Source organism: Trypanosoma equiperdum, assembly GCF_001457755.1.
Source record: "Trypanosoma equiperdum strain OVI genome assembly, contig: ctg_1480, whole genome shotgun sequence".
Taxonomy (NCBI): Eukaryota; Euglenozoa; class Kinetoplastea; order Trypanosomatida; family Trypanosomatidae; genus Trypanosoma; species Trypanosoma equiperdum.
In genome coordinates, this window is record NW_027123483.1 from 178445 (window position 1) to 205941 (window position 27497).

The 27497-nt window shown below is 47.6% G+C and overlaps 8 protein-coding genes and 1 pseudogene across 9 annotated transcripts; all 9 read right to left on the bottom strand.

Moving 5' to 3' along the window:
• Positions 1 to 800: 800 nt before the first annotated feature.
• TEOVI_000490500:pseudogene lies at positions 801 to 3707 on the bottom strand (annotated as a pseudogene). The gene has a single exon. A coding segment is annotated over exon 1 (2907 nt).
• A 1124-nt stretch (positions 3708 to 4831) lies between these two features.
• Positions 4832 to 9586, bottom strand: TEOVI_000490600 (uncharacterized protein; the record flags this gene model as incomplete). Its single annotated transcript, XM_067221739.1, has 1 exon — positions 4832 to 9586. One exon carries the CDS (start codon positions 9584 to 9586, stop codon positions 4832 to 4834), a length of 4755 nt encoding a protein of 1584 aa, XP_067077840.1.
• A 595-nt stretch (positions 9587 to 10181) lies between these two features.
• On the bottom strand, positions 10182 to 11714 carry TEOVI_000490700 (Methyltransferase TRM13, putative; the record flags this gene model as incomplete). Its single annotated transcript, XM_067221740.1, has 1 exon — positions 10182 to 11714. One exon carries the CDS (start codon positions 11712 to 11714, stop codon positions 10182 to 10184), a length of 1533 nt encoding a protein of 510 aa, XP_067077841.1.
• A 603-nt stretch (positions 11715 to 12317) lies between these two features.
• TEOVI_000490800 (uncharacterized protein) lies at positions 12318 to 13025 on the bottom strand (the record flags this gene model as incomplete). Its single annotated transcript, XM_067221741.1, has 1 exon — positions 12318 to 13025. The coding sequence occupies one exon, from the start codon at positions 13023 to 13025 to the stop codon at positions 12318 to 12320; it is 708 nt and encodes a 235-aa protein (XP_067077842.1).
• Positions 13026 to 13621: 596 nt separating this feature from the next.
• Positions 13622 to 15922, bottom strand: TEOVI_000490900 (chaperone protein DNAj, putative; the record flags this gene model as incomplete). Its single annotated transcript, XM_067221742.1, has 1 exon — positions 13622 to 15922. One exon carries the CDS (start codon positions 15920 to 15922, stop codon positions 13622 to 13624), a length of 2301 nt encoding a protein of 766 aa, XP_067077843.1.
• Positions 15923 to 16681: 759 nt separating this feature from the next.
• TEOVI_000491000 (uncharacterized protein) lies at positions 16682 to 18469 on the bottom strand (the record flags this gene model as incomplete). Its single annotated transcript, XM_067221743.1, has 1 exon — positions 16682 to 18469. The coding sequence occupies one exon, from the start codon at positions 18467 to 18469 to the stop codon at positions 16682 to 16684; it is 1788 nt and encodes a 595-aa protein (XP_067077844.1).
• A 359-nt stretch (positions 18470 to 18828) lies between these two features.
• Positions 18829 to 19422, bottom strand: TEOVI_000491100 (uncharacterized protein; the record flags this gene model as incomplete). Its single annotated transcript, XM_067221744.1, has 1 exon — positions 18829 to 19422. One exon carries the CDS (start codon positions 19420 to 19422, stop codon positions 18829 to 18831), a length of 594 nt encoding a protein of 197 aa, XP_067077845.1.
• A 1605-nt stretch (positions 19423 to 21027) lies between these two features.
• TEOVI_000491200 (leucine-rich repeat protein (LRRP), putative) lies at positions 21028 to 25524 on the bottom strand (the record flags this gene model as incomplete). The annotated part of the gene is made up of 1 exon (XM_067221745.1): positions 21028 to 25524. One exon carries the CDS (start codon positions 25522 to 25524, stop codon positions 21028 to 21030), a length of 4497 nt encoding a protein of 1498 aa, XP_067077846.1.
• A 782-nt stretch (positions 25525 to 26306) lies between these two features.
• TEOVI_000491300 (uncharacterized protein) lies at positions 26307 to 27059 on the bottom strand (the record flags this gene model as incomplete). The annotated part of the gene is made up of 1 exon (XM_067221746.1): positions 26307 to 27059. The coding sequence occupies one exon, from the start codon at positions 27057 to 27059 to the stop codon at positions 26307 to 26309; it is 753 nt and encodes a 250-aa protein (XP_067077847.1).
• Between the last annotated feature and the right edge of the window lie 438 nt (positions 27060 to 27497).

The following is a 27497-nucleotide window of genomic DNA, read 5'->3' on the forward strand; positions in this document are numbered from 1 at the left end:
ACCTTTCGTTGTTTTCTCACCCACCAAGTACGCGCATGCAAAGAGACACATATTCAGGCTACTGAAATACAAGGCGGCGGGTAAGGAACTAGTTAGCACAGAATTGTGCAACAATGTAAAGAAAAAAAAATTATGACAAGTGTTAAAATACAACCCCAAACATTTAGGGGACTGCCGTTGGACTATACTCCTCTCAACGAAAACAAAAGCAAAGAGAAAAAAAAAGATAAGAGATCCCGAAGAGATGGTGGTTACCACTTTTATGGGTCGCGCAGCAGAGCGGTCATTTGCATAAATCCCACCGTGGGACCACCACAAATAACATTTTCCCTCAAAGTTCTCCTCCTCCTCCTTCTGCTCCTCCACCTTTCCTTCCCCCCTCTGACGCATCCATTCTTATGCCAAAGAACTCCAAATGTAAAAAGAATCAACAAATTTACCGTGTTTCATGAACCATAACTCCAATCCATATGAGGGCACCGCACATACTTATAAAGTGTCACTGCAAACGACACCGACGTATTCATGCTCCCTCACCCGCCACAAAAAAAAAAGAAAAAAAAGCGACCGAGTATACAAAACTCAGAAAAACACTGCACATAAATAATTGATTTTTTTTCCGCATGAATTAAGAACTGCACCTATATGTTTGTGGCTACAAGGAAGGGAACTGGCTTCACCTCATCTGACCACCATTTGCCATATGTAAACAAAACACCGCTAACGGTACACAAGGGAAGAGAACGTAAAAGCAAAAACAAGTAAATATATTTTAACCAAATATAAAACAACTAGAGTTTTCACTGAGTCTCACCGGTTTCATTGTTGTTTCGCACTCGCTTCTCCCCCACACTTCCTACGGTAAATCGCGTGCGCCTTGAGTTGTAACTGCGTAAGGCCTCAGATTGTGACACTGCTGATGCATTTGAAAGCAAGACACCATCATCCACATCCCTGTTGGAGGGAACTGCAGACACACATGTCCCACCTACACCCTGAGATACGCTTGAAGGAGCAGATATCGCAATTGCGGGACTAAGCACAAAAGGTGTTCTCCTCACAGTACCGCAGGGAGAACAAAACGGCGGCGTTGGTCGAAGTTGAGTAGACGGGGAACAAATAGGGCCGGTGGCAGGACTTTCAACCAACTTAGTAACACCCTGAGTAGTAGTAGTAGTACGGGGGGAGGTAATGGCAGCAGCAGGGGTTATATTAGCAGCAAGGTCTGGCATTGGCGAAAGCGCGGCAGAAGAAGCAATACATACTTGTTTCTCCGCTGTGCTTATCTGCGGTTCGTTACTGACCACACCCTTTCCCAACAGCACAGTCGTCACGGGTGGTTTTGAACCCGATGGAGAAATTTGAGGGGAAACAGCAACGGGAATCACTACACTAGGAGCAGGTTGCCCCCCGCTGCATGTAGATTGCAGGACAACAAGACTCGATTGCCTCTCTTGACGCTGCTTCTGCAGTGTTGGTATATCGATAAAAACAGGCTTCTCTTCTGATTTCGCCGTCTGACCTCCCTGCGAAGGCAATTGCGTGGCGTTGGTCTTTTTGTTACCATCACCTTCAGCGGCAGAAGAAGGGGTTTCCTCCGCACGCTCTGTGCAAGGTGTGCGTGGTGTGCTAGGACCTGAAGTTTGACTGCTCTTGCATTCTCCTAGTGTTAGCTGCCTTCCCTTCGGAAGAGGTGGAGTCGTCGATAGATCAGAACGACGGACACTTTCCACATTAGTGTTTTTGCTGACAAGGCCGTCAGACCTACCGTTGACACCATTGGCAGCAGCGCCATCCTCCAGTAGTGCCTTTGTGACACTCAGCTTGTTTTGAAGCAGTGGCCAAATGATGGTGTCAGAGGTTCCTTCAGCTAGGAGATACTTGATAAAGCATGATGACGATTGCCCGATGCGATGCACACGATCCTCACACTGCAAATGTGTACATGGGTTCCAGTCAAGTTCAGTGAAGACAACCATCGTTGCGCATGTCAAATTTAGCCCCACTCCGCAAACGAGCATAGACAATACAGCAAGGTGACAGGTGGGTGATGTACGGAAATGGTTAAGCAATTCCTCACGCTGTGCGGCGGCCGTATTTCCACAAATGAGAATATAGTCTAGGGGCTTTCGCGGGTTGACAGATTCAATGGCATCGCGAATGCCATCTAACATGACACGGTGGTGGGCAAAAACGATCATTTTTTCATTTGTTTCAACGAGTTGCTCTGCTACGCCACGTATGTAGTCCTGGACAGCCGTTGTTTTTGCCCTCGCTGTTGCTGTGCGCAGCTCGAGAATATTTAGTTGCTTACCTGCTGAGTATTGCGATGGAGGACCACCAGGAGTGCCATGAGGATCTGACGCAAACGCAGAAGGTGTCAGGGGATCTGTCAAACCCGGCAATGCCAAACCATTTCTCAGGCATTCACGCAGTTTTGTAATATCCTTTTCAAGGGCTGCTTTTTCTTTTGGTGTAATGTACAGATAGAGCAAATGCCTGCTCTTTGACGGTAACTCGTTCGCCAGTTCACTTTTTGTTCGACGGACAACAAAATGCTGTATTAACGCATGCAATTCGCTGATATTGGAGTGTCCGGTGCAGTCTACACCAAAGCGGCCTTGAAAAGAATTGCAGTACCTCGCGCAAAATTGTGTTTTTGACGGCATGCATGAAGGGTTTACGAAGGCCTGAAGCTGAGAATATAGTTCGACAGGCCTAGACATAGCAGGAGTTCCTGAAAGCAACAGGACTCGTTTGGCTGCACGACACAGTTTAAGTGTTGCTGTAGTTCGCTGAGCGGTGCCTGATTTTATGTAGTGCGACTCATCCACTATAACAACCTTAAAGGTCACCGAGACACCCTCGAGACATTTTAAAGATGAGTACGGTACAATAACAATACTATGAACTCCATCGATGCGAAACCTCTTTGTTGTGTGTGCCGTGGCTATCCGCCCTACCGGTATCGAGCAAAATCGGATTATTTCCTTTTCCCAATTGTCTACCAAGGAAAGCGGGCAAATGATAAGCAGTGGCCACTCGTTACGGTAGTGATGGGCAAAGGCAATCGCTTGGACTGTCTTACCAAGACCCATGTCATCTGCAATCATCCCACGACCCCCACGAGCAATAACAAATCCCACACCTCGTTTTTGAAAAGGGTGTAGTTGAGAGTAAACCACATCATCTGGATCTGGACCCTGAGACAGATTCACCTTCACCTGCTTCTCATGCTCAAGTACGTTGTCCTTCGCAGCTTGTACACAACTGAAGAAAAACGGTGGTATCTTTTCTACCTGCAGCTGATGTGAAGAGAACTTTCGGAGCGCAAGAATCAAACGTTCGTATGATTCTATCGGGTAAACATACGCCATCCTTTTCACATACCACATTGGTTTGAACTGTTCGTCCTCCAACACCGCCAGCACTTCCTTGCACATCGGCGCGGTCGGTGTGGCGGTGCAATACATCACCTTTTTTTCCGGATGCAGAAGGGCTTCAAATCGCAGAATAGCACATGTCTCCATACTGGAAACAGCTCCCGAACCGTTTCTTGGTGGAGGTTGAGGAACAATACGACGCCAACCCTCTGCCTGAATGGGGGAGTTGGCACAAAAGCGGCATCTGTGATATTGGCATACGTAACAGATTTTGCCACTTTTGTCTACTACACAACGCACTGGTGTGCCACAGTTGCAATTCATGAGAGGTTAAAGAAACGTAACGGGAGTAAGCAACCCCCTGATACAACTAGAGAAAAACTTATTGTACTCTAAACGCAAATCGACGTATATCCATATATGTATATGGATATACAAGCCTCTGCTTGTCCACGTGTGCTTTGGGTAACCTGCCGCAAATGGTTTTTCTCCACGCTTTATGATTCTTTATTATGGCTTCCTCTTTCCACTCCTCTATATGTATTAATATAATTGGCTCGCGTCACTTTTTCAGTACTTCCTTCCCCCCGCAATAGCAGCCGCTACCTACTGCGTGGAAAAACACTTGTGCATCATAAGGCGGTACGGGTAAAAATGAGAGAATAAAAGGGAAAATAGGTGGGGCAATCGGCAAAACAAATATATATGGAAACGAGCAATCAAGGTGAAGACAAAAAAGGCTAAAACAAAGAAGTGGTCAAAACTTAGAAGTAAAGATTTAGTCGCAATGTCCTCATTAGAGTGAACACCAGTAGTACGCTTGCACAGGGGTGTAACGCCTTGTCCGATAAGATGAGTAGATGGGGATCCAGCCCCCCCCCCTAAATAAGACAAAAGATTATTTACAACCGGTACCAGCACTGATTGCGCAGTGACTTCAGAAAGTGAGGTATGTGAAACCCAAGGGTTCCGTTTCACGCGACGGAAGAGTGTAGTTGAGAACAGATATTTGCGTGTTTCCGTGTGGGTGTGCCCGTTTCCTTATACATGTTTTTCAAACACCCACAGTTACCTTTTTATCTCCTCCCATATCACACACCTCCCTCTTTCAACCCGCAACGCAACGTTATCTCCCCTTTCCTGTGCCAACACATCTCTTATCACCTGGCGTGCAGGCACATAAGTTCACATTTCGGCTAGTTATTCGTTTAATCGTCTTCAGCAATAGGTGTTAAAATGCTCGTATCGCCCATCCTTTATTCCATATTCTTAGGGACATCGTCTCGCATACTATTAACAACGACCACTACTCGCCACCATATCCCTTGTCACCCTTTCACGCACGCTGACTATTGCCCTTCTCATCTGTAAGCCACCACACTTCCTCTCTTCCACTAAAACGAGGAACCCCAAAAAGCAGCAGCAGCGTCCTTCACACCATTGCGACCTCAGCGCCGTCGACGATTCCCTGAACGACTGCCATACCCGCCTCTACTGGTTCGGCTATTGTTGTGTCCATTGGTAGGACCACGGCAAGGAACTTTTCGTCTCCTTCCTTGAAGTATCGACGCTCCTGACGCTGTGAGTTCCGCTTCGCCGTCTAACTGCCCGGCAACGGTATCCACAGCATCCAATACAGCTTTAGTTGTCACGCCGTTCACTGTGAGCGCGCGACGGATGATGCACACTTGCTGCCGCACATGTTGCCCGTATAGCGGCAGCATAAACGCGAGTGAAGCGAGTTTCTGCAAGAAACACAAAGCTTCCATAAAGAGCACTCCTCCATATGAATGAACGTCCTTGCCGTATTCCGCTGTCAGCTGTTGTATAAATCCCAACAACCACTGAAGTATATGACCGTCGGATACAGCCATTATGCCAACAGTTGTGGATGTAGTGCAAATTGCGTGTACAGATCGCAGCATCATAAGCCGAATGTCATCCGCGGCAGCAAGCATAGAGATCAGCATGGTGAGGGAATACAGGGACTCAGAATGCAGAATCGCCTTCATGTCGCTACAGGTTTGACATCCATGTGCAACGAGGCGGGTGACGAACTCAAGGTGGATTGGACCTTCAGAACGCAGCTGATCAAGTAACCCCTCGGCTGAAGCAGCCACCATAGAACTTTTGTCTGCCTTGTTTCTCATATCTTCGTGGCGCTTGATCATAATTGGCGTCGTGATGCATGCCAGTGGAAACGACAGCAGGAACCGATGAAGCGGTACTGGGTCCGAAAATGCTGCCTTTGTTGCCAGCAAGAAATGCATAACATCGTGATACATTGGATGCCGTGCATCTCCAAGTACAGCCATTGCCATGACCAAGAAGGCAGATATAGGTGTTGGTAGCAGTGGGCAGTTCCATTCAGCACTAGTTTCTGTTTGTTGCTGCCGTTCAAGCCGGCTCCCACTACCGGACTGACGCTCCCTCTTAGCAGCCAACTGTGTCAGCTTCAACCGGGTATATCCAACAACAATACGCGTCGGCCCACTCGGCGTCCACACAGAACCCAACGCTGCCGCTCCCATGCGCCGTAGGTGCGAGTCCGTGAAGGAAAGAGAACGCAACAAAACAGGTATGCACTTCGTGCCAACATTCCGTCGTGGCAACTGTTCAGCCGGCATCGCGAGAACAGTATGAAGAAGAGGAACAAGATACCGAGGATCCATCACATTGGCTGAAACTACCGTGTCAAAAGAGGCCAGCTCGACGTCCTTTGGCGTGTTGAATTCAGGGAACACGGTGCGCAACAGTTCCCAGCCCACATCACCCCTCCGTGAAAGTAAAATGTTATTGTGAAGCCTCACAGGGCACTGTAACGCTGCCGTGGCCACTTCCTCGTGGGTCCAGGCATCGACGAGGAGAGACAACATATCGACTTCAGGCGTGACTTGGGGAGCACGTTGATGGTCCATTATAAGAAAGCGATGTTCCGTCAGAAACTGCGGTACATCGATACCACTAAAAACTGCTGAATTGTCGTAACAACGGGAGTCCCCGCAATAGCCCTCATCATCCGCTTCCTCTGATTTGTCGCTCTCCTCGGGAGTTGGTTCCAAGTCCATTGGATCATTCCCATCTGGTACCAGTGGATTTGATTGTGATTGCGCGCGAAGGAAGTAATTCATAGATAGAAGCGTGCAGTACCGTATACGGTCCACCATTGACAGAGTACCCGAATACGTACGCAGAAGCAGAACTGAAAGGGGCGCGAACAAATTCACGTCAATAGTCGTGCGTGTACTGCTCCTATAATGGGAAACACTAGAATGCTCCTTCAAGAGTGTCCAAACAGTAACTAAGAGCAGGAACAGGAATGCGACGGCATTTCCTTCATTGGAGCTATTTTCCAAAAGCACTTTCGTGATATCACCAATTTCTCCTCCTACAAGCTGAAGTAAGGCCTGACTCAAATCCTCAAGGTCGCTTACTTCAGTAGTCTCGCTCATCGCATCATTGTCCCTTTCTCCACTGCGAGTTTTAATCCGAACCAAGAAGAGTGCTGATAATTCCCAACATACCGTTGGATAGCGACACCACAAAGTAGGACTACTGTGTTTGCTAAGTCGCCGGATGAGTTTCGCGCGTTGCCGTCCCTCCCTCACATCGCAATCACGAATGAATGAGAGGAGTTGAACTTCTGCCTCCTCCGTATCAACCACTAGCGTTGGAGGAGTCAATGTGCGGCAAAAGCCAATCACTTGATCGTGCAGCGGCTGCAGCGCGCGCTGCTCTCTTTCTGCTTGCAAGACCGTAAGCGCGATTCGACGCTTCCCATGCTCTTCATGGCATACGGTAAAAACAGAGTGTAGGTGCTCCCTCATTAAATCCACACGGTTGCACCATTTTCGTTCAACACGATCGATGACTAATTTAAACAAAGCCATATTCTCCTGCATATCAAGCACCCATAAATCCTTCACGAACTTCTTCCCGTCCCTTTTATTCTTCTCCCGCTTTACGCCCCCGCTGTCATCACTTTTCAGGAATTTAATGTCATTTTCACCACCCCCATCGTCCTTCCCCGAGGTTTTTGCGTCAAACTTAGCTGCAAATGTACGCGCAGCGTTAACAAGCACACCGTGTTCCCCATGCGCTAACTCCTGTGTTACACGGTCCGCAGTTTTTGATAAACTCCGCTGGAGTAAGTTGTTGATCATATGCAAAAAGCAGGGAAGTGTTGCCTCATTCAACACTGAAAGCCACAAGTAGGCCTCCTCCAACTCGCACACAAAACGCACAGTTACACTATGCACAGTCCACTGAAGTAGACGCGCAACCCAAGCAAGGGCAAATTGAATCTCCTCACTCGGTTCGTCTCGGTGCTTGATGGCCCATGCCACCACGTTCAGGAGCAACGGCCACTCCTGAACACCACCCGTTGGGGAGCTCATGGTAATATGGTGCATTTTTGTCATTGAGACACCCCGGGAGAGAGATGACACAAGGAGCGAACAGAGCGCAGCAATACCTGGAGCTGGCCACCTCGAAACAACCACCTCGCCACGGCGCAAAGCATCTACGATTGGTTGATCACAGGGACGGAACACTGGAAGCCGCGTTGGGAGGGCACTCAACCATGGTATACGAAGATGGAACACCTCGCTGTAAAGTTCCATCAACAAGAACATGCGCTGCGACAAAAACATGACCTTCCCGTCAGGTTTCCACCCGTTGTTCTCCTCCTGCGGACTGCGGCCTGGCGGGAGCATCATGTGATGAAGTTGCTGGGTCATCCGATGCCAAAACTCCTCCCAACTGGGAACGGTTTTCAACAACGCTGACTGAACCTTTGCGTTGTACGCGTCCCAGTCGCACTCGTTGTCCTCATTTTCACTTTCAACACTTTCCTCATCCTCGATTCTTCCCTGTTTCTCTTGTAGTTTGACCACAAGACCCAATACGGTTTTTGCTCGTGTTAGAATGGCGTACGTCATTTGCAGAGCGAAGGAAAGCATCAGTAGATCGGTGGACCCATTGATCATTCGATGAACATATTCAGCTACCCACGGTGGGCACACTTCCTCGGCTACGTGTGCGGGGCTCATTGTAAAAAACGTTGTGGCCCTCGCCTCCACAGGCTCCAGCTTCGCCTTGCCAGCTGCCAGATGGTAAGGTATTGGCGCCAACATTGCCCGTGTTATAACGTTCATTGTGGAAATTGTTCCGATAGACGCGCTTACACGACCATTCCCGCTTTCCTCCTCCAGATGGGAAGACGCACGAGTGAAGTATGGTCGAATAAGACCTGGTGCTTGGTGTAAGATAAATATCAGAAGCCGCGCTGCCGCCGGTGTGTTTCTCGGTCGGAGTCGCTTCAAAATGAAGAAAAGCAGCCGGTTTGGCATTCCTTTGTCCTCTTCATCGACATGCATGAGCTGAAAATCCATCGGTGATTCCATTAGCTCAGTAACTGTTCGGTATAATATATGCAGCACACTCTCAGAGACCAGTGAATGGCCCAGTGCCTTAACCAGTAAGCGGAGTGTGTGTTTCTGCGCAAGAAGAACCGATCGTTTCTTTGCTGGCGGGATCCGCGAGTCAATGAACCGCTTACCGAACACCTGTAGCGCAGTTTGTGCAACTTCAACACCAGTTTCTGTTCCTTCCTGAAGAAGTTCTCCGGCGTCCTCAAGGAGGTGAGTGAGAAAACCGTGCATACACAGAACGGACTCGGCAACATCGGCACGCGAGGATATAACAAGATCTATTAAAAACTTCGCCCGCGCAAGACGAATGCGCCGCTGAGAATACGGCAACTGCGGGCGGAAGCAGGCAAAGTGAAAGGGGACCACATTGCCAAAACGCGAAAGAAGAACTTTAGGCGTATAAACGGCAGCTACAGAGGCAAACTGTAGCGCGGCAATCGTCGTTGGAAGTGTCGCATCGGACAGCACGGAGAGGGCATGTCGCAGCACGCTGAAGCATGGCCCACGGCACATTTCTCGTAGAACAAACGAACGAACTCCAGCATTATTGCACGACTTCACAAGTTCTGCCATCGCTTGAAGAACGGGAGCAGCAAGTTCCTGCTTGTATAGTGCATTTTGAAGCGCTGCAAAACCTTGTGGATGAAGTAAAAACTCCGTTGAAAACCCCTCATTATCCGTTGCATTTTTCTTTATTTTGCTAAGACCCTCAATCACGGTGTCGTTGTGCTTAGACAATAAGTGACCTACCAGTGGTTCCACGAGAGCCATTGGTTAATGTGATTGCGTTAACCTATGGAGCAGAGGGGACCTAATGCACTAGCTCTGACGTGATGTGCCCACTTACGATACCCACTCGGGATCTTCAGGGTGCTGTTTAAGGTTACTGGAAGAGAAGGAAGAAAAAAAAAAATACCACCGCACCCACATGGTAGTTGAAGTAACAAAATAAAGAGGGAATTTGTATAGCGGTTCGGTACAATTTCCTTCATATATGTCAACTCTTCATTCACCGCTGTATCGCGGAACCTCGAACGCTAGTTAACTGTAAAAGGAAAGGGCAGTCATACCCACCCACCCCTTTCATGTCCACCTAACAGACTTGCCACCACTCGCTCCAGCCACCACCATATACGCCCATCAACAAACTCAATACCAAATCGCTTCATCAAAAAGCACTTACATCTCGCGTTGGTCCCATGGAAATGATGCATTGGTGCGCTAAATTTTTGTCTCGCATAACCACAGTTCCTAATGAAAGTCCCAAGTAGTCACTGCATCAGTCGCTTTGGCAGCAGCTGTAGAGGCATGGATGCCATATTACACGAAAAAAAATTAGTGGGGTAAGCCGTCCCCCCCCCCTGAGTTATTGAAAGGCAGGTAATGAGGGGTGTGTGTCCGACATCGTAATTTCCAGACTTGCGTCACTACTGCGTTCTCTGCGCACCGCTACAATTGCTCGATTCTTCGGTGTAACACAGCGAGGAACATATTCTACGACGGAGGTCTGGTAACCCATCTCACGCAGCCACAGCACGCGTCCATAATTTATAATCACCTCCACTAGAGTAGCTATGTCGTCCATACAAGGAAGAAAGTGTTCCATCTTCCTTTTCCGGCTGACTTTCTTCTCCCCAGCTCTTCGATCATAACTACCATTACAACAGCTGCAACAAGACGAGCAACTTAATGGATTCCCAGCTTGTTGGTAACAGGATTTATTCCAATCAGTGAGGCGAGTGCACTGCTCCCACGACAACTCACCTTCCACATCAGCCACATGAGAGAGGAAACCAGGGTTACAGTATTCAGCGTATCTTCCCTTATTAAAACAGCAGGGGACCACAACCAGTACCCGAGGAAGCTTGTTAGAAGCCATTAAATGACGCAAACAACTATCAACAGAAGTTCCACAGAGGTGCTTTGCCACAACGGCACAAGAATCAAAATCTATGTGAGTATTTCCCCAGTCAACATCCTGTAGTCGCTTGGAAATACGGTGCAGCGGATATCGACGTTCCCTGCGTTGCCTAACGCGAGCACCCACGGTCCAGTGTGGAAAATTCGCATTATCAATAGCATGTTTAGGTGTAAATGGGTCGACCACAAAAGATTCACAACCAAGCCGTTCTGCGAGCTGTGCAGCTAAAAAACCATTACCGCCACCCACATCCACAATCGTTTTGATATCTATATCAGTCATGTAGACATGTTTCAGGAGTGACAGCAAGAGTTCGCCAATTCCGATTTCTTGTGGAAGGTTCTCCAACTCATGCAACGGAGAGCGATCTGGTAAAAACAAGGAGTACATATCAATTAAGCGACACCAATCACTCGCTATGTCCTCCTCGCCTTCACGTGCAGCCTGATCTCCAAACGGGTTCAAATAAGTGCCTTGATGTGTATGTCCGCTTCCGAATTCCCCCCAGAGATCGCTCTCGACAGTGTGATTTTGTACTCCTAATGAAAAAACGCTACAAGCACTTAGACCAGCCTCGAATCTCTGTGGTTTCCTTTCGCCTGATGCGTCCACGCACGCTTTGGCAGTTGCGCGTTTGTAATATTCCTGCAAGTCAGGTGACCACATTTTCATCACATGTTGCGAAGGTGGCGCTGCAAGCCGTTCTGCAATGCATCCCTCGAACATGCGTAGAAGTTCGCCCTCAGGAGTGTTGACAAATGCGTGCAGGTGAGTGCAAGTTAAAGGACCCTCGTGCGCTAGCGAATAAGGGGCACCTACCAACATGCTCAACAGCTGCTCGCGAGGGGGAGTTCTGGCAAAAGCTAAAACTTTCCTCAGAAGAGGGAACACGAATTGAACGGCGTTGCGCATGCCGTGGTATTGCTTCTGGCGGCAGTTGTACCTGGCATATGCGCTAGCACATGCGGTCCCTTGCATTCCATTCGTAATGCTGTCTTACTTTACGACACAACAATGAGTCGCAACGGGACGCTAGATAGATATGTAGAAGAAAGTGTCAACACAATTTGAGAAGAAGAAAAAGACGGTCACTCCAAAATGGCAAAGGTGAGCGATAACAATGATAAGAAGGGAGGTAACGCCGCTACCCACAGAGTAACACAACGCTCCAGTATAGCACAAAGTAGGCTGAGAGCAGAAATAATAGTACGTCACGGAAACCTTTGCAGCAATCCACAAAAAGGGCGTACACCAATTCGCTGCTGTCATAATTTCAGGGATGTTTCCTTCTTTAATTGTTACTGGTCAGGGCAATTAGGGAAAAGCATACGAAGCGCCTTCCTCCACCTGCCACCACCGGTATGTGAAAAGGGATATAAAAAAAGAGGAATACACGATGCGTGGAATCAAGTGGGTCCAACCCGAATCAAACACAACAATTACACCATAATCACCAACACCACCACCAGAGAGCAGTCTGAGACCCACAAAGTGCAACCAAATACGCATCAAATAAAAATTAAAAAGTAAACAGAAGAGGGGAGGATAGAGAGAGAAGGGGGAAACCAACACAAACCACCATCAGTAGACATGCTCTGAAGGCATTACACTGGCGATACCAGACATGTCTGGAGGGGCATCCTCCACTTCCCTAAGCATCGCTTGAAGTTGTTCCCGCTTCTGTTGCAGTACGTTACGGTACGCTTGTTGATCTACCACAGAGGTGCAGTAAAGCAACTTACTGCTAGTTGCAGCAACTTCCCTCCCGATTCGCTCCAAGTTTTTATGAATCTCTCGGATCGACATCTTACTTGGAGCTGCATGACGACCGTGAACACCACCGACAATCTGCTCTGTTCTCGCCACTTTCGTTTGTGCGACGTATAAGGAATTATTATCATCCTTCGCAGACTCCGCGTAGCTCAGTGTGTCAAGAGGAACATCAGTGACCCCATCAAAAAAATCCTGGCGACGCTTCAACACACCAGAGGCGGCAACACTCGTGACCAAAACATCCTCCCGGGCCGCCGCCAATTCGGCTTCGGCGCGCTCCGTGGGCAAACACAACTCCTCCCGCATGTCCTCCAAAATCCGTCGTTGTTGTTTGGTCAACTTCCCGCCGCTGTGCATACACAACACCCGACAAAGGCTGCGGTACGAACACAGCTCCTCCTCGCGTGCAGCTTTATAGAGTTCAAAAGCGGGGACTGGCTGCAGCTTCACCGGGGCATTTTGGGCCTCCTCCGCCCTGCCATAGATGGCAGCCACTCCACTTCCAGAAGCACTCATAGAAGCCTATTTCACGTAATCACAGAACGGGAAAATGTGCTGTTTTAGCCAACAAAATCAAATACGTTTTCTATTTTTATCTTATTTTCGTCTATTGTGTACGTTCCCCTCCTTCCTTTTTTAATCTGTATTTGCCATGGGTATTATCGAAAGGGGGTCCGAAAGGGAGTTACACAATGATGAGCGCAGCGAAAGGTTTAAGCGCCGTAGACGAGTAATTGGAGTCAACAGGTAAAAGCAACAACAACAAAAAAAAATAGCATGCAAAATACCCGGGGGTACGGGAAAAGGTGGTGCTGTAAGAAGAAGCTTTCGCCGCGACTATGTAACAAAAATGTTTCGCACGACTGTAAGAGAAGGAAACGAACCATGGGAGAGGTAACGATACAAAATACCATCTATGCACACAAATTACTTATAATATCAAAGAATTCCGAAAGGTCACTCGTTAATCCGCTGTGTTGTCATTTTTTTTAAAAAATGTCAAAAGTATCTGTACCTCATTCCACCGCGAGCCTCGGAAGTGAAGAAAAGAAGAAGAGGTTACAACAAAATGGAAAAGACGTAGAAACGTACGCTAAAAATGACTGGTTTCGTCACAGCTCCGGAAGCGGTAAGTCAGCGACAATTGTACCATCAGCCATATCAAACAACCAGGCCTCCACCGAAGCACACAGGGATTTAATTGCAGCGAGCATTTTCCCCCGACGGATCGCAACAACATGCAATGCACCCCCCTTATTCAAGCCATTTTCTTCTGCACCGCCCGTGTGTGTGGAAGTCACATGTTGCGAAAGCCACTGCCTCCACAGGGTGTCATCTTCTGGAACAGCGCGGAAGACAAAGCGTGAGTCCTTCGCGAAACACTGTGGCGGCTCAATAGTTTTACCGTTTTCGGCAAAGATTAGTATAAGAAACCCTCGACCATCTTTTGCCTCCCTCAAATCAGCTGAGGTGTAAACCTCAATAGGGCACGAAATAACCTCTTTGCTAGATGTACCATTATCACATGCGCTTCCACGGGTGACTGAAGCGGTGGATTTACAACTGCCTGAAGGGGCGGTGCCGCTACAGCGGCTGCAGGTGTTGGACGCACCCGATGGCTGTTCGTTTGTCTGACTGTTGTTGTCATTTCTGTTGTTTCCGAGAAGGTTATACCGCTGTAACAACTTGTGCGTCACAAACATCATGAAAAAGGGGTAACACGTAGAGAAGAATGGATACACCAGGCCAAAAATCCAGAGGAAACACATGTATAAGTATTGATTGCGTGACATTCGGAACGGTACTGACGACAGAATGCGGGAAAGTGGTGCATCAAGTTGCAGTGGTGTGGTGGAACCAACTTCTGCAAGTATACTGGACAGTGACTGCGCTATGTTTACCTTATCAGGAATGTCCGGCATCACGTGAAGCTTACTATCGTCACCATCGACAAGAGCCAGGAGTAAGTTCCCCGTTGTGCCCAAAGGCAGAGGAACTGCATCCCTAAGAGAAGGCTCGGAGCTCAAACAGATGTAACCCACTTTGAACGGTTTGTAGTCACCTCTTAACGCTTCCAACCAAGTGCCGGTGGGCTCACCCTCGCAGTTATCACGTAACCAAAGCAAACAGTGTTTTTTGCATATATCAAAGAAAGATACACTGGTAACATGCGTAAGACCTAACATGCCGAGGTGACGTTGTGGAAAACTCTCCTTCAGGAAATTAACGGCCTTGCGGTAGGTCAGGGCAGCAGCAGCTCCAACTACTATCCCTCTACAACTTCTCATTTGACTTTTATTACCAGCAGATTCATCACTAGATATATTAGGTAATTGCTCAACCGAAGCGACCACAAACTCTGGTAAGGGAACGGGCTCACCATCACCACCGAGCACATCAACGGATTGCGCACAGTATTCTTCAACAAGACTCAGTAGCACTGCCCGTGGAACACTGCGAACCAGTGCTGAACCTTCGTATAGAGCGGATAAAGCCACCCCCATATCGTTTGTTGCAAGTGGGGGAAGCAAAACGCGAACGGAATCGCCCTCAGAACGGCGCTCCCGCAGCCATTGAAGGAGAACTTGTACATCCTCCACATTGCCCATTGAATTCACCTCGGCACGTCGGTCATAAAAAAAGTTGCCAACGAACTCCATTAAGGCGTAATCCAATTGACGCTGACTGTTACTCTTCACTGCGACGGCCATCTGTGGCATGTTCCACACCACCCCATCTGCAATACCATAAACCTTCACTTCCTTGTCGTATGAAGCATGAAGTTCCTTAAGCAGTTCCGGACCCTCGTCAGAATAGGCGTCAATACGTAACAGCACAACTGCACCCGATTCAACGAGGGTGGAGTGCACAAGATTCTCCCACACTGAAGAGAACAATTGACATGACTTGCACGTGTCATCGTACACTTGAAGGAGGAAAAGTCGGTTTCCGCGGAAGTTGAGAATCCTTCGCAAGACTATGAGATTCTCCAGTTGCAAAGATTTCGATAAAATAGGTGGATGCTGATTAAAGCGCTCGAATAACTCATCGGATGTAAAATCTGCCGCGTTAAGCCGTTCACCAGCAATCCTTCCGAACTGATCATAATCACTGCGTTTGATATCATCTGATAGAATATTATACGCGACAAGCACTTTTGCCATGTATTCCTTGGCTTTTTCCTTTGCTTCAGCACCCTCTTGCATGTCGGGGTGGTGCTCCCGCGTTATCGTACGGAATGCTCGCTTAATTTCGGCCTTTGTGGAGCCACGTGACACACCCAGTAGACCATACAGATCACGGTCATTAGGTTGTCCAAAAATGGAGGCATTCGTTACCTTTGGGGTGAAGGACAACTGCAGTGTTACTAACAGCAAACACATCATGCTGATTGAAGATAAATGCAACTGCATGATTCTCCACTCCGTCTCTCTGTTTTAATGGCGATATCTCCTCCTGATGTCCTCTCCTTGACTGATACCCCCTTCTACTTTTGTACTTATTTCGCGCACAAAAACTCGTTTTTCTTCTTTCGTCACCCCCACGTCTTGTTTTGATTACAATGAAATGAAACTATCACCTGCTAACCGGTAGGTCACGACTAAATGAACCTGGGGGGAGAATGGACGTAAAAAAAAATGTGTAAATAAGAGACAGTGAATGAATTTGATTATGTCGCAAAATTGGTACAACAACAGTCACTCAGAGAAAACTACAAGGCAAGGCTACAAGAAGTTTCGTCATCTGTCATTAATATTTTAAAGAAAACGGACACCGACTGAACCGGGTGCACTGTGCAGCAATTGCGAAAAAAAAATCAAATAAGTTGAAACACGTGAAACAAGGAAAAACCTACGAACATTGAATGTTCAGCGCTGCTAAGCCATTACAACGAAAATAAATGAAAAACGATGAAACTTTTTGAGTTATTTGGTTTGATCCCTTGGATCTACCTCCAAGCTGTCAGGTGATGTGTCCATCACCAGCTTTGCAAAAAAGAAAAAAAATCTTTTCTTCACGAACTGCCAAAGCAAGGCCCTGTGAATGTGAAACAAACCAAAAAGCGATGCAGAAACATACATATGTACAGTATTCTTTAAAAAAAAAAACAAGTATCATAAGTGAAAAAAAAGTAGCCTGAAGTAATAAATCATTCACACTCATCCGACCACTTAGTCGGCATTGGCTGCAGCGAGCTCCTCATCCATGCGACACTTCCACGCACGATACTTTTCCTCAACATCAAGTCCCTGCTTTTTCATTGCAATGACACATTGAGCAACACACCGCAACAACTCCACCTCCAGCCCAGTTGAAGTTAATCCAGTGCCTAATGCCGAAGCAGTGAAACCGACATCGCTGCCCACAGGAAACTTAAGCAATTCGTCCAGAACGTCCTGACGTGTGGTGGTCTCAGGAATGAGATTCTCCTCCTCTTCCTCTGTCTGTGAAGTTTCTTCCTCCGATTGTGGAGGCTCTGTGGTAAAGCATATTGGCAGTCTCCCGGGAATCATTTCGCACTCGTGGCGCAACTCCGCTTCAAACTTTGTACAAGTGTCTTGCAGTTCGGAGAGGTTTTCTGACACTGACTTGCAATCCTTTGCGGTGCCCTCCAACAGCAACTGCGCTGCTGCCGCCTCCTGTTTCCCCGCAGCAACGGCGGCACAGAGCTGAATTACTTGCGCTTGGATCGCCCCCCAGCGAGCATCTGTCAGTGCCAAAATGGATTCCAACTTTGTTTGAAGTTTCTGTGACTCCGCCTCTACAGTCCATATTGCCACTTCACGGATCGCAATGTTCCGCTCGTGCATCAGCACCAAATTAAGAGCCTTGGTCCACGAAAGCTGGAGGTTGTTGCACATTTCCCTCGAAGACTCTGAGTTTTTCTTCTCATGTTGAAAATTTGATTCAGCTTCATCGATGTGAGAACTCAGTGTACCCACGCGCTCAGAAACAAGATTGGACACCAGAACATGTTCTTCCAGTTGCTTCTTCCAAACTTCAGTCAATCTCACACCATCAATGAGTAATTGCCGTGATTGTGGGACATTTAACCACTGTTCTTTTACACCGTTTAGACTGTCTTTCAAGGTAGAAGTGCAACAGAGACCAGCATCTTCGCACTCCCTCTCCACGGCGGCTACGGCTTCGAGAAGTTCATCCAATTCACGGATGGCGTCATCAACCAGTGTCTCTGCTCCCTCTGTTGAGGCATTTATGGTTCTGCTTTTCGCCGCATCCCAACGCAACCGCGAGGCTACCAACTCCCTTACGTCTTGTTCAGGATCGTAGAAAACGAGTTGTTCACAGACACAGAGCGCAGGGGAGTAATCCGGAGATGTTTTCCACCCGCCTTTTGTCCACTCAATAATTAAATCCATGAGTGCCTGAGGGACGATTTGTTGCTTCTCGATTTGTTCAATGTGCTCGCGGAGCACAACTCCACGCCTGCGCAAGTCGTTAGCAGCCCCGCGCCACTCATTAGGCGTGCGCCCCCCTGTCGCTTCCTGAGCTCGATCCAGCAAACGTGAAACGTCACCACCCTTTTCAGTGTATTGTGAGACGAAATGTTGCAACGTCAGCACTATTTTTTCGGATGAGCGTTGCGTACCCGCAAACATTGTCTGGTCCTCCTTCATTTGCGCGAGCATTCCGTGTACTTCACGCAGCTGTGCTTCCCACTGCTTGACTCGACGCTCCTCCGCCTCAATCTGAGCTTCCAGTGAAGCCTTCTGCTCTTGCAGTTTCTGTATAGTTGATTGCACCTGTGTGTTTAGTTGTTCCACCTGGTCGGCTTCTGCGGTGAGGGCTGAAACCATCGTAAGATCTTTGGTACGCTGTTTAAACATTGAAAGGGCGGCGTGGCGCATGGCCTCAAAGTTTTCATCTGCGTCCGTCTCAGACTTCGTACCAGAACACTCCTGTGTCTGAGGATGAAGACCTTCCCGTAGTTCGGCCATGAACGGTTATTTGATGTAATTTTTTCTTCTGTATATTTACCGTCGTCTCCTTAAATGTAGCTGCGATAACAGCGCAGCGAACAAAATATGAAAAAATGAGGGGTTGAAGAAGATGTAGTCTGCAATCGAAGCACCCATCCATCCTGTCGTTAGAAATGAAGCGGGAAAAACCAATTATTGCGACACTAAGGTACGATTCCATCATCCGCATCGTCCCTCTACCCCCAACCCCTCTCGGTAACTCCACCTATTTTCCCACCTACTGACAGATGTGGTCCGTGAATCGACAACAATAACAACCAAAAACATTGTCCGACAATGCCTGGTGTTTTGTTATTTAGCACATGTACTTCAACTACTCACTCGCCCCGGCCTCCGCGTCGCTTTCGCTTAACCCCAGACACCTTTCGTTCAAGATCTTTGGGTAACTTCGGGGCATTCGATTTCACGCAGAAACGCTTCTTTTTGTTTCCAAACTCAACAGCTGTAGCATCCTTCTCATTAATATCTTCCCAATACTCCCCGTCATCAGAGGAATGTTCAGCACCTCCACCGTGTCGCGACCCACAATCCTCCTCCTCTTTTTCACGCTGCTGGAATTCCCTTGCCTCTTCCGCTCCTGCTCCAGCAACTGAAGAAGATGAAGCTGTTGCCAACGCCTTCGCAGCGAAGGAGAGGCGTGAGTGAGAGTAGAGTTCACGGGGAAAGTTGACATCGTAGAAAATCGTCGCTGTTTTTCGGCCCGTGTCGGTGGATGGACCATTTATTGCGGGTGTAACAAAAGAGCCATCCCCAGCGCCACTGGTACCACTTCCCGCCGCTGAAGGCTTGTGCAAGCGCTCCTCCATTCGCCTCTTTTGGTCTGCTTCAAACAGTTCGCGGCGTTTCGCCTCCTCTTTGCGTTGCATAAACTTCATGCTCCGGAGGATCTCCATCGTTTTACTCTTGTCCATCACTTACGGTGAAGCAAATATCGTTCGACGCAGGTAAAACACGTTTCCGCCTATCCACCTTTTTGACAGGAAAGGTAGCGTGTCAGCTTATCCCCCTCCAGTTTCCTCCTCAATTCGTAAACTTGCCGCTCCAATGATCTCCTTCCTTGATTTGTGAGAGTGGCGCTGAACTAAATGTGAAAGGGGTATTCACAAGAACGGCAGAAGCAAACAGTTGTATGAGGAGAAGGGATGTGCAAGAAATATGTTGACATGTTGTTTTTGTTTTTTTTTTTTTAATCAGTTATTGCAGCGACTACAAGGATCGCCGACTTTGGCTATTTATGCATTCTCCTGCTGAACCGCAGTCGTGTGACGTGTATTCCGAATAACTGTTGACGGTAAACTGGAAATGTATAAATGATTGAAAGAGGGAAATAAGAGGGATTGTAACAACCGTTTTGGTTTGCAATATATTTTTTTTCCGCGTGAGCGTGTTGCGCTGGTGACCCGAGAGCCCCGTTATAACTACTCACTTGAGGTTGAAAAGAAGGAGTGACAATCTCACCGCCGCATCAACTTAAGCAACAAGGACAGTAATACAGCGGTGACAAGGGCACCGAACAAAGTTACCGACGTCTGGTCATGCATGCAAATAAGTATGTATGTACCGCAGTAGTCGTGTAGAATAATAAACAAAAAAGCGGCGAAAAAAGTGTGAGAGACAAATACCACAAAAAAAAAAAGAAAGTGATGGTGTGTTATCTTACACGGTGCCAACGGTACGCAATGTACATAATTCTTCCTTGTTTCTCTCTTCCCACACGTTCGAGGGGAAAGCTTTCCTAAAATTATAAATATATAAGTTGAGATATAATTATATAAATACATAGGGCAATGTTTTTACTTTCCCCCTTTAATGCAGTCCTTTAAAACAAAAAAAAGGTTGAAGTCATCTTCCTTCAAAACTTTTTTTAAAAAAATGACTTCTCACACCACCGTCATCTCCTTCCTTGTATCACTCCCTCATTCTGCATCCTTCAACACACTCGGCATTTTACACAGTTTTTCATCCTTCTGATCCCGCGTTTATTATGTTATTTTAGTTATTATTTTTTTTTTTCTTTCGTGGCCCACATACATTTTCCCCCCTCTCTTTTTGATGGTGCTGGCAGATATACAACTGCTCGCACACACACAAAAATTCTACGAATTGTACATGGGTATATATCTATATATTTGCTTGTACAACACCCCGCGCGAAAACGGTTGAAGTGAAAGGAAACGGTGTGAAACAGCAATAACAACAAAAGCAACCAAAAGAAATGAAGAGAGAGATAGAGAAGGGTGGTGAAACCGAAACAAAGAGAAAAAATTAAACGGAATACACCAGCGCCAACACAAGCACACGTACTTCGCAAACCTAACGCAGCGTACCTCAGTTTCACGGCCTATAAACACGCTCATCAAAACTCGTACGAGACAGGGAGAGGAAAAAACAAGAGGAAGTAAACTACTACGCCATCAGCCAAACAAACATGCATCGGCTCCGTTAGGCAATGGGAAACAGTAACAAAAATAAAAAAAGGTGAGAAGTTACGGGGCAGAAACTTCCTAAACGTTCATTTAACGGGCACCGTGTAGCCGCGGAGCAAATCCCTTCCCAACGCCCTCTCGTCCATGCTGCTCCCCACGAGGGTTTTTACATACCGGCAGTTGGAGGCGCGGGGTTGCTGGGGCAGGAAAGCGATGCGAATGTAACACAATCGAGCGAAGGGTCCCAACAGGAGCACTCGCTCGGGCACCACCCACCGCTTCAGCGGGGAAAGTTGTATCGAGTACGACATTATGCGGAGTACCGATCTCCGCGTTACGCATCAATTCAGCTCGCTCACGTTCATCATCAGTAATCTCACGATGATCCAGAGTTGTTAGCGTGGGAAGTGCCGCTATCATATGCACGCGATACGGAGGTTTACGGGCAACAGCATTCCCTATAAAGGTGGCAGCAGCGAGGCAGCCGCTGTGCCGCAGAACCTGGGCGATTGCACGGATATCGCCAAGTCGGTTGGACCCAAGTGACAAGATTGAGAGCCTCGGTAACGACTGCAGACCATCGATGGTGCGGATATAATTTTCGTCGGCTGAAACATCTGTAAGCTGGTGATTGTTCGCAAAGCAATCGGGTCCTAAGGCACGTAATTTGTTGTTGTCCAACAGTAGTTCGCGTAGTGCTGGGAGGTCTTGTAAGCCCGTTTCAATCGAAGAAATTTCGTTCCCTTTGAGATTCAGAAATTGAAGTCGTGGTAAAGCAAGGCTTAGGGCTGAAACATCAGTAATGTGATTACCCTCGAGAGAAAGTGAATGAATGTTCGGAAGATTCCGTAGCACTCGGCCAACGGCGCAATGTCCCAACCTGTTGTGGGAAAGATCAAGTGCAACAATACTGGTTAAGGATGAGAGCCCATCAATCCGTTCCAAATTGTTGTGATGCAAGTGGAGCACCCTGAGGCAACTGAAGGGATCGAGTAAGGTCAACTCCCTCAAACCGCAGTGTGAAAGATCCACCTCTTGAGCCGTGCCCCACATTTCAACGGGCCCCACACGCTCAATAAGTAAGTCAGCGCTTACACGTCCCGCAAAAACATCCCGTGCACGTTGCTGGTCGGCCTCCGCAACAGGGAGACCATCAAGCACCTTCAGCTTTGGCATATTGTACAAGAGACAGTCTCGATACTCCGTGAGCTTCTCCGCGTTCTCACGCTCGGCACAAAGATTTCCCGCAGCGTCCATTGAAACTAGTTTCGGTAAGCTCTGAAGCAAGCACAATTCACGTACATCGGGGACATTATTGTCTGCAAGGTATAGTTCTTCAAGGGAAAGACAATTCTGTAGTTCCGTAACACTGGTGATGAAGTTCTGCCGGATGGAGAGAAACCGCAAATCACAAAGACTTGCTATACCGTCCACCTCATAAAGACAATTTCTAGAAAGATCGAGGGAAATTAACCTCATTCCTTCCAGTGGTTTTGTTGAGTTAACAAGATTGTCATTCAAATTCAGTGTCCTAAGATGCCGCAGCTGCGCCAGAGGACTAATATCCTCTATTAGGTGAGAAGTAAGACTAAGATGACGTAACTGCGGCAGTAGTGTGACCCACTTGATATCACTGCTAAGACTACTATGAAATGAAAAGGCGCGAACACTTCTCAGTGGTGGTCCTGACAACTCCTTCCCCGCAGTTGGCGCGAACGGGCGATCCTGGTTCACCCTATCAGCCATGTTCGCAATCACCTGCTCGAAGTAGCGTGATCTAAAGACATCGCTATTGTTATTGTTACTACTACTACTGTCATCTAACACATTCCCGCACCCACTGTTGGGAAATGCTTCGGTCGCCGACTCCGCGCGCAATTTCTGCTCTTCAGAAACTATGTACTGCAACGTAGACTGGTTCAGCATTAAAGTTCGCTTCCGTAAATAGCTGAGGCGGGCATGCCTTGAGATGGCAATACCATTGAGTTGCTGCAACTCTGGCATGATAGAAACGCAAAAGGGCTCCACAACCTTGTTCATCATCCACGGATTATGGTCTATGTGAAGGCAGCACAACTCCGGCATCTTCGTCGGCAACTGACGCAGGTCATCCATCGCACTACAGCTGTTGAAGCTCAAACACAATTTTTTCAGGCCTGGAAACGATGCAGCTCCGAGATCGATTCGCGCAATTTCATTGTTTCCAAGGTCTAACGTTTCGAGGGTCGGAGCAGCGTTTGCAAGGGCCTCCCACGCAACAGTAGTTATTTTATTATGGTGTAGAAGAAGTGTTTTCAGTGCTCCCCACGCGGAAGTGGTGAGTGATTCTGGGATGCAGTGAATTTGCTTTTCAGATATGTCACAATATGTTAACATAGAGTCACTAAGAGTGCCGTAGTTGCTAATGTATGAGTCCACTAGTTCATTAGTGAGTGGCCCATTGATAAGCATCAGACCGTGTTTAGGTTGGTATAGTTCCTTGGCGCGACTAATAGCCTTCTCCGTCTCACCACTGCTATAAACATGAAAGGCGTTGCTGTCCAACCAATGCAAGAAGTGAAGCAGTGGATATCCTGCCGTCCGCGCGTCGTTGATAGCGTCTTGGGCGCCCATAGGCATTACTTTATCAAGCAGAGCTTGTAACGATTCCCTTTTATCATACATGGACAGTGGAGGACTGATGGTGAGGTGCGCTTTCGTCGTGTACGTAAAATCAATCACGTACTCGGGAAGCAAGAGACACTTATCAAAGACGTGCCACACCTTCACAGCAGGGTTGTGTTCGGATGCGCGATAAACAGAAAATACCCCGTCACCATAGTGTCGCCTCGTGACTTTGCGGCGTCCGGTCATGAAAGGCTGTTCGACAGCCTTATCACCTCCTTCTTCCAAACTGGTGTCCCGACCGCCTCCCATCTCTGCAACACATTTGCCTAGGAATAAGCGTGAGACCAAAAGCTGGGCGGAAAGTTGATCCGGTTGCGACGTCAGACCGAATATATTCCGATTCCTCTTCAATGAAAGAAGTCGTTCTTGATCCGCGTAAAACAAACTGTTCGTTAAAGGTACACCCTCATCCTCAGCATAGAGTCCAGGAAAACCATTAGTCATTACCTCATACAGGAAACTACGCTGGTCTTTAGCATGTCGAGGTATTGCACTAAAGAGACGAATTAGTGCGCGTCGGTTTCGAGTATCTGCGAGGTCAACGTCGAGTTCACGTATCCGGTTGTCAAAGCGCTCCCGCAGGCCCTGACAGGTAATGCGAAACACGCGATTCACCTTTACGCCCGTCACGCCCATACCTTCGTACAAATCGGCGTCAAAGCGCGAAGTCAGCAATTCCCCGGCATTGACATACCAACTATCGGCTTCAGAGCCTTCTTCTAGTCGAATACTTCCACACGAATTAAGTTCTAGAAGCAGTCTCTCGTGTAAACTTTCCGTTTCGAACGTGGTCCGGCTCCATGCTTCTAATAACTGTCTTTCAATCCCCTCTAATTCCACCTCCCGGGTTTCTCGCGCACGCTTCAGCGTTTGACGGTGCGCTTCCTCTTCGGCGGTTACAACTCGACTCACATATTGGCCGTCACGGCCATACTCGCCTAACTTCATCAGTTGTATATCCAAACGACGTATCGCATCGCGCGCGAAGTTGCGTTTCTTCTCCGCCTCCTGTTGCGCAAATTTATACATGAGAGCTACATTACCGTTGAGTATAGCCCCTCTCATGCTGTAATATATGCTCTTTTTTGCGTACACAGACACGGTCAATGAACGTTGCTCCATCGTAATTGAAACACCATCGAGTTGCTCCAAGTGTGGTAAATGTTGCAATGAAAAGGTAGTGTAATTACTCAAGTGATAAATGGGGGCGTCACCGTACATAGGGTCACTCAGCCACAGAACGCGAAGAGATTTGAGAACACTCAAATTCTTGATTTGTCCGAAGAAATATATTTGATTGTTGGACAAGTTAAGTTCCTCCAATGCAGTCATACTGGAATCAAAAGCGCCCTCCAGTGACGTGATACGGTTCGATGCGACCCACAGCGACCGTAACTGCGGCAGTAAATCAAGCTTCCGTATATTCTGGAGCCGATTCCTACAGAGCCACAGTCTTTCCAGATTGGGAAGAGACGGAATACCATCCATTGACTCGATAAGATTGCCCTGCAAATAAAGATATTTGAGGCTCCGCATTTGCCGCACGCCCTCAATCACAGTGATGTTGTTATCGCACAACCACAACTCCTCTATGTGGTGCAGAGGTGAAAAAGGCTCCATACTTTCCAGTCCAACGTGCATGACCTTAACAACGGTAAGGTACGGAAATAAGCGCAGTTGAGGAAGCTGTGGTGTCGCCAGCAGAAAAAGTTCCATTTCCGTAAATTCATGCGGCGCCTGAAGAAATTCCTCCACCGTTAGCCCGTTGTTGTCACATATTAATGCGACGAGCTCCGCCGTCTCAGAACTCTTCATTGCCTGAACGATTGCAGCGCGCAGGTGCTCCACGACGACTGACGATGCCCTACCACGATCTTCAGCAGAAGTAATATTTCTGCAAGATTCACTCTCATACACCATTTTCTCGTCACACCCTCTAGTAAAATGTAGGACACGGTGAAACTAAGCAAACACAGTCACTTTCTCGGTGGTAAACTCAACCCTCACACTAATGAAGGAAGAAGAACACGAAGAAGAGAGGCCTCTTTGGCCTTTTCCACAAGTGCCACTTTTTTTCTTCTTTTTTTTTTTTTGCGACTCCTCTCCCTCGCTACGAATAACGAACCTACGTGATCTTTCTCTCTTGAACCCAAAACGAAAGCTGTGTTAGCAACAGCAATAACAGCAGAAAACAAATTTAAAAACAAAGAGTTCGTGGGAAGGCTTCCGCGGCCAACCCTAGGAATTAATGGTACTGAAAATGCCCTCAAGGATTACCGTATATGATTATTACTTTTTTTTTTTTGGATCCCTTGTGTGCGTTACTGTTCCACTGTAACCATTAAAAAATTAAAAAGAAAAAGGAAGATTGAAAAGCAACAAAATAAATAGAGAAGACATCGACCTTGCAGTCGACCCACTGAGATAGGCAAAAAACACACACCAAAACAAACGGAAAGAGGGGGTAACAGTGGAGGATTATGGCGAAATGCTCTCATCATACCAGGAGACCGGCAAAAAAAACTCATGTAGTAGCGTAACGAACATCACACAATATAAACTGACGACCAAAACATAATAACAGTATTAATAATGATAACAACAAATAGTAACTAACAAAACGTTGAACGACATTCCGCCGCATCTCTACAGATCCCACGACTCACATTAATTCAGCAAGTGATCATACGTCCCTGCAGGCCCTATAGATCACTAGCAGCTTCTTCAGCACCATCATCGTTGTCAGTCTCCCTCGGATCGATTGCCACACCATATGCGTCACATCCCTTCGCAGACTCTTCCCATTTTGTGCAGACCATCTCGCGTACCTTGTCTACGATCCCTTGATCTGGATTCATTGATATTACTTTTCCCCTCCCTGCCTCAGCCTCAGACCTCGCAACCCCAAGGATCATGGCGGCAAGTTTCTCTTCCCCCTCCACATCAAGTACACCCTCACATGTAGAGGTAAGAAAAGATGGCATCCATGCGCCCTGCAGGCGGCTTACACCAAATGATTTGGAAAAGCGCAACGTGGGCCTCTTCTTGTCTTTCTCAACCTCCAGTCCGTACAGGCGCCCCACCTCACCGCACAAATTCTCAAAAATGTCAACCATTTCGTACTCTTTTGGCAGTGCGTCAGCCGGCAAAACACCGCCGCTGCGAGCTGCTCGCTCTGACTGTCGTTCAATGATGGGCCTTAGAAGTCGGACAGCGTGCTCAATAACGGCTCCACATGCGGAGCACCGGAGGGGTGCGCGAAACTTTGGATCCATTGGATCTGGCATCGCCTTCTGGACCGGATCATCGTCGGCAACTTTTTCCTGAAGCTTCCTGTTTATTTCATCCATGTCAAACGGGTCACGCAACTTAGTAAAGTCCAGTTTATCCTCGGAACAAACGGGGATGACAACTGCAACTAGGAGCAAAAGCAGGTGCGAACTGTGCCTTTGCATCCCTAAAACCAAACTTCCCTAAGTAATAAATTAGAAGAGGAGCGTAAGGCCGCAGCAAAAGGCCAACCGCGCTGTTCCGCTGCACTTCACCTAACAACTAACTAAGCTAGTGGAACAAATGTAAATGTGTATGTGATGTTGACCTCGCTGGTGTTATTAGATCCTGTATGTATGTGTCAGGAACGGAGTATTGCGTAATGGGTGGTTTAAACTTTTTTCCTTTCTTTATAAGGAGAATAAAAGGGAGACATCAATGATCCGCCGGTAAGAAGGGGGAAACTACGGGAAAGGGGACCTCCGCTTCATTACCTTCAGACACTAGCTATGCCTCATGTGCGTGTCACACACAGCTTCCAAGTACCAACGAACTTGAGGGCATGGAGATGTTATGCGAAGCGACAGCGCAGGTGATGTGCATGCTTTAATCCAATGCCCATT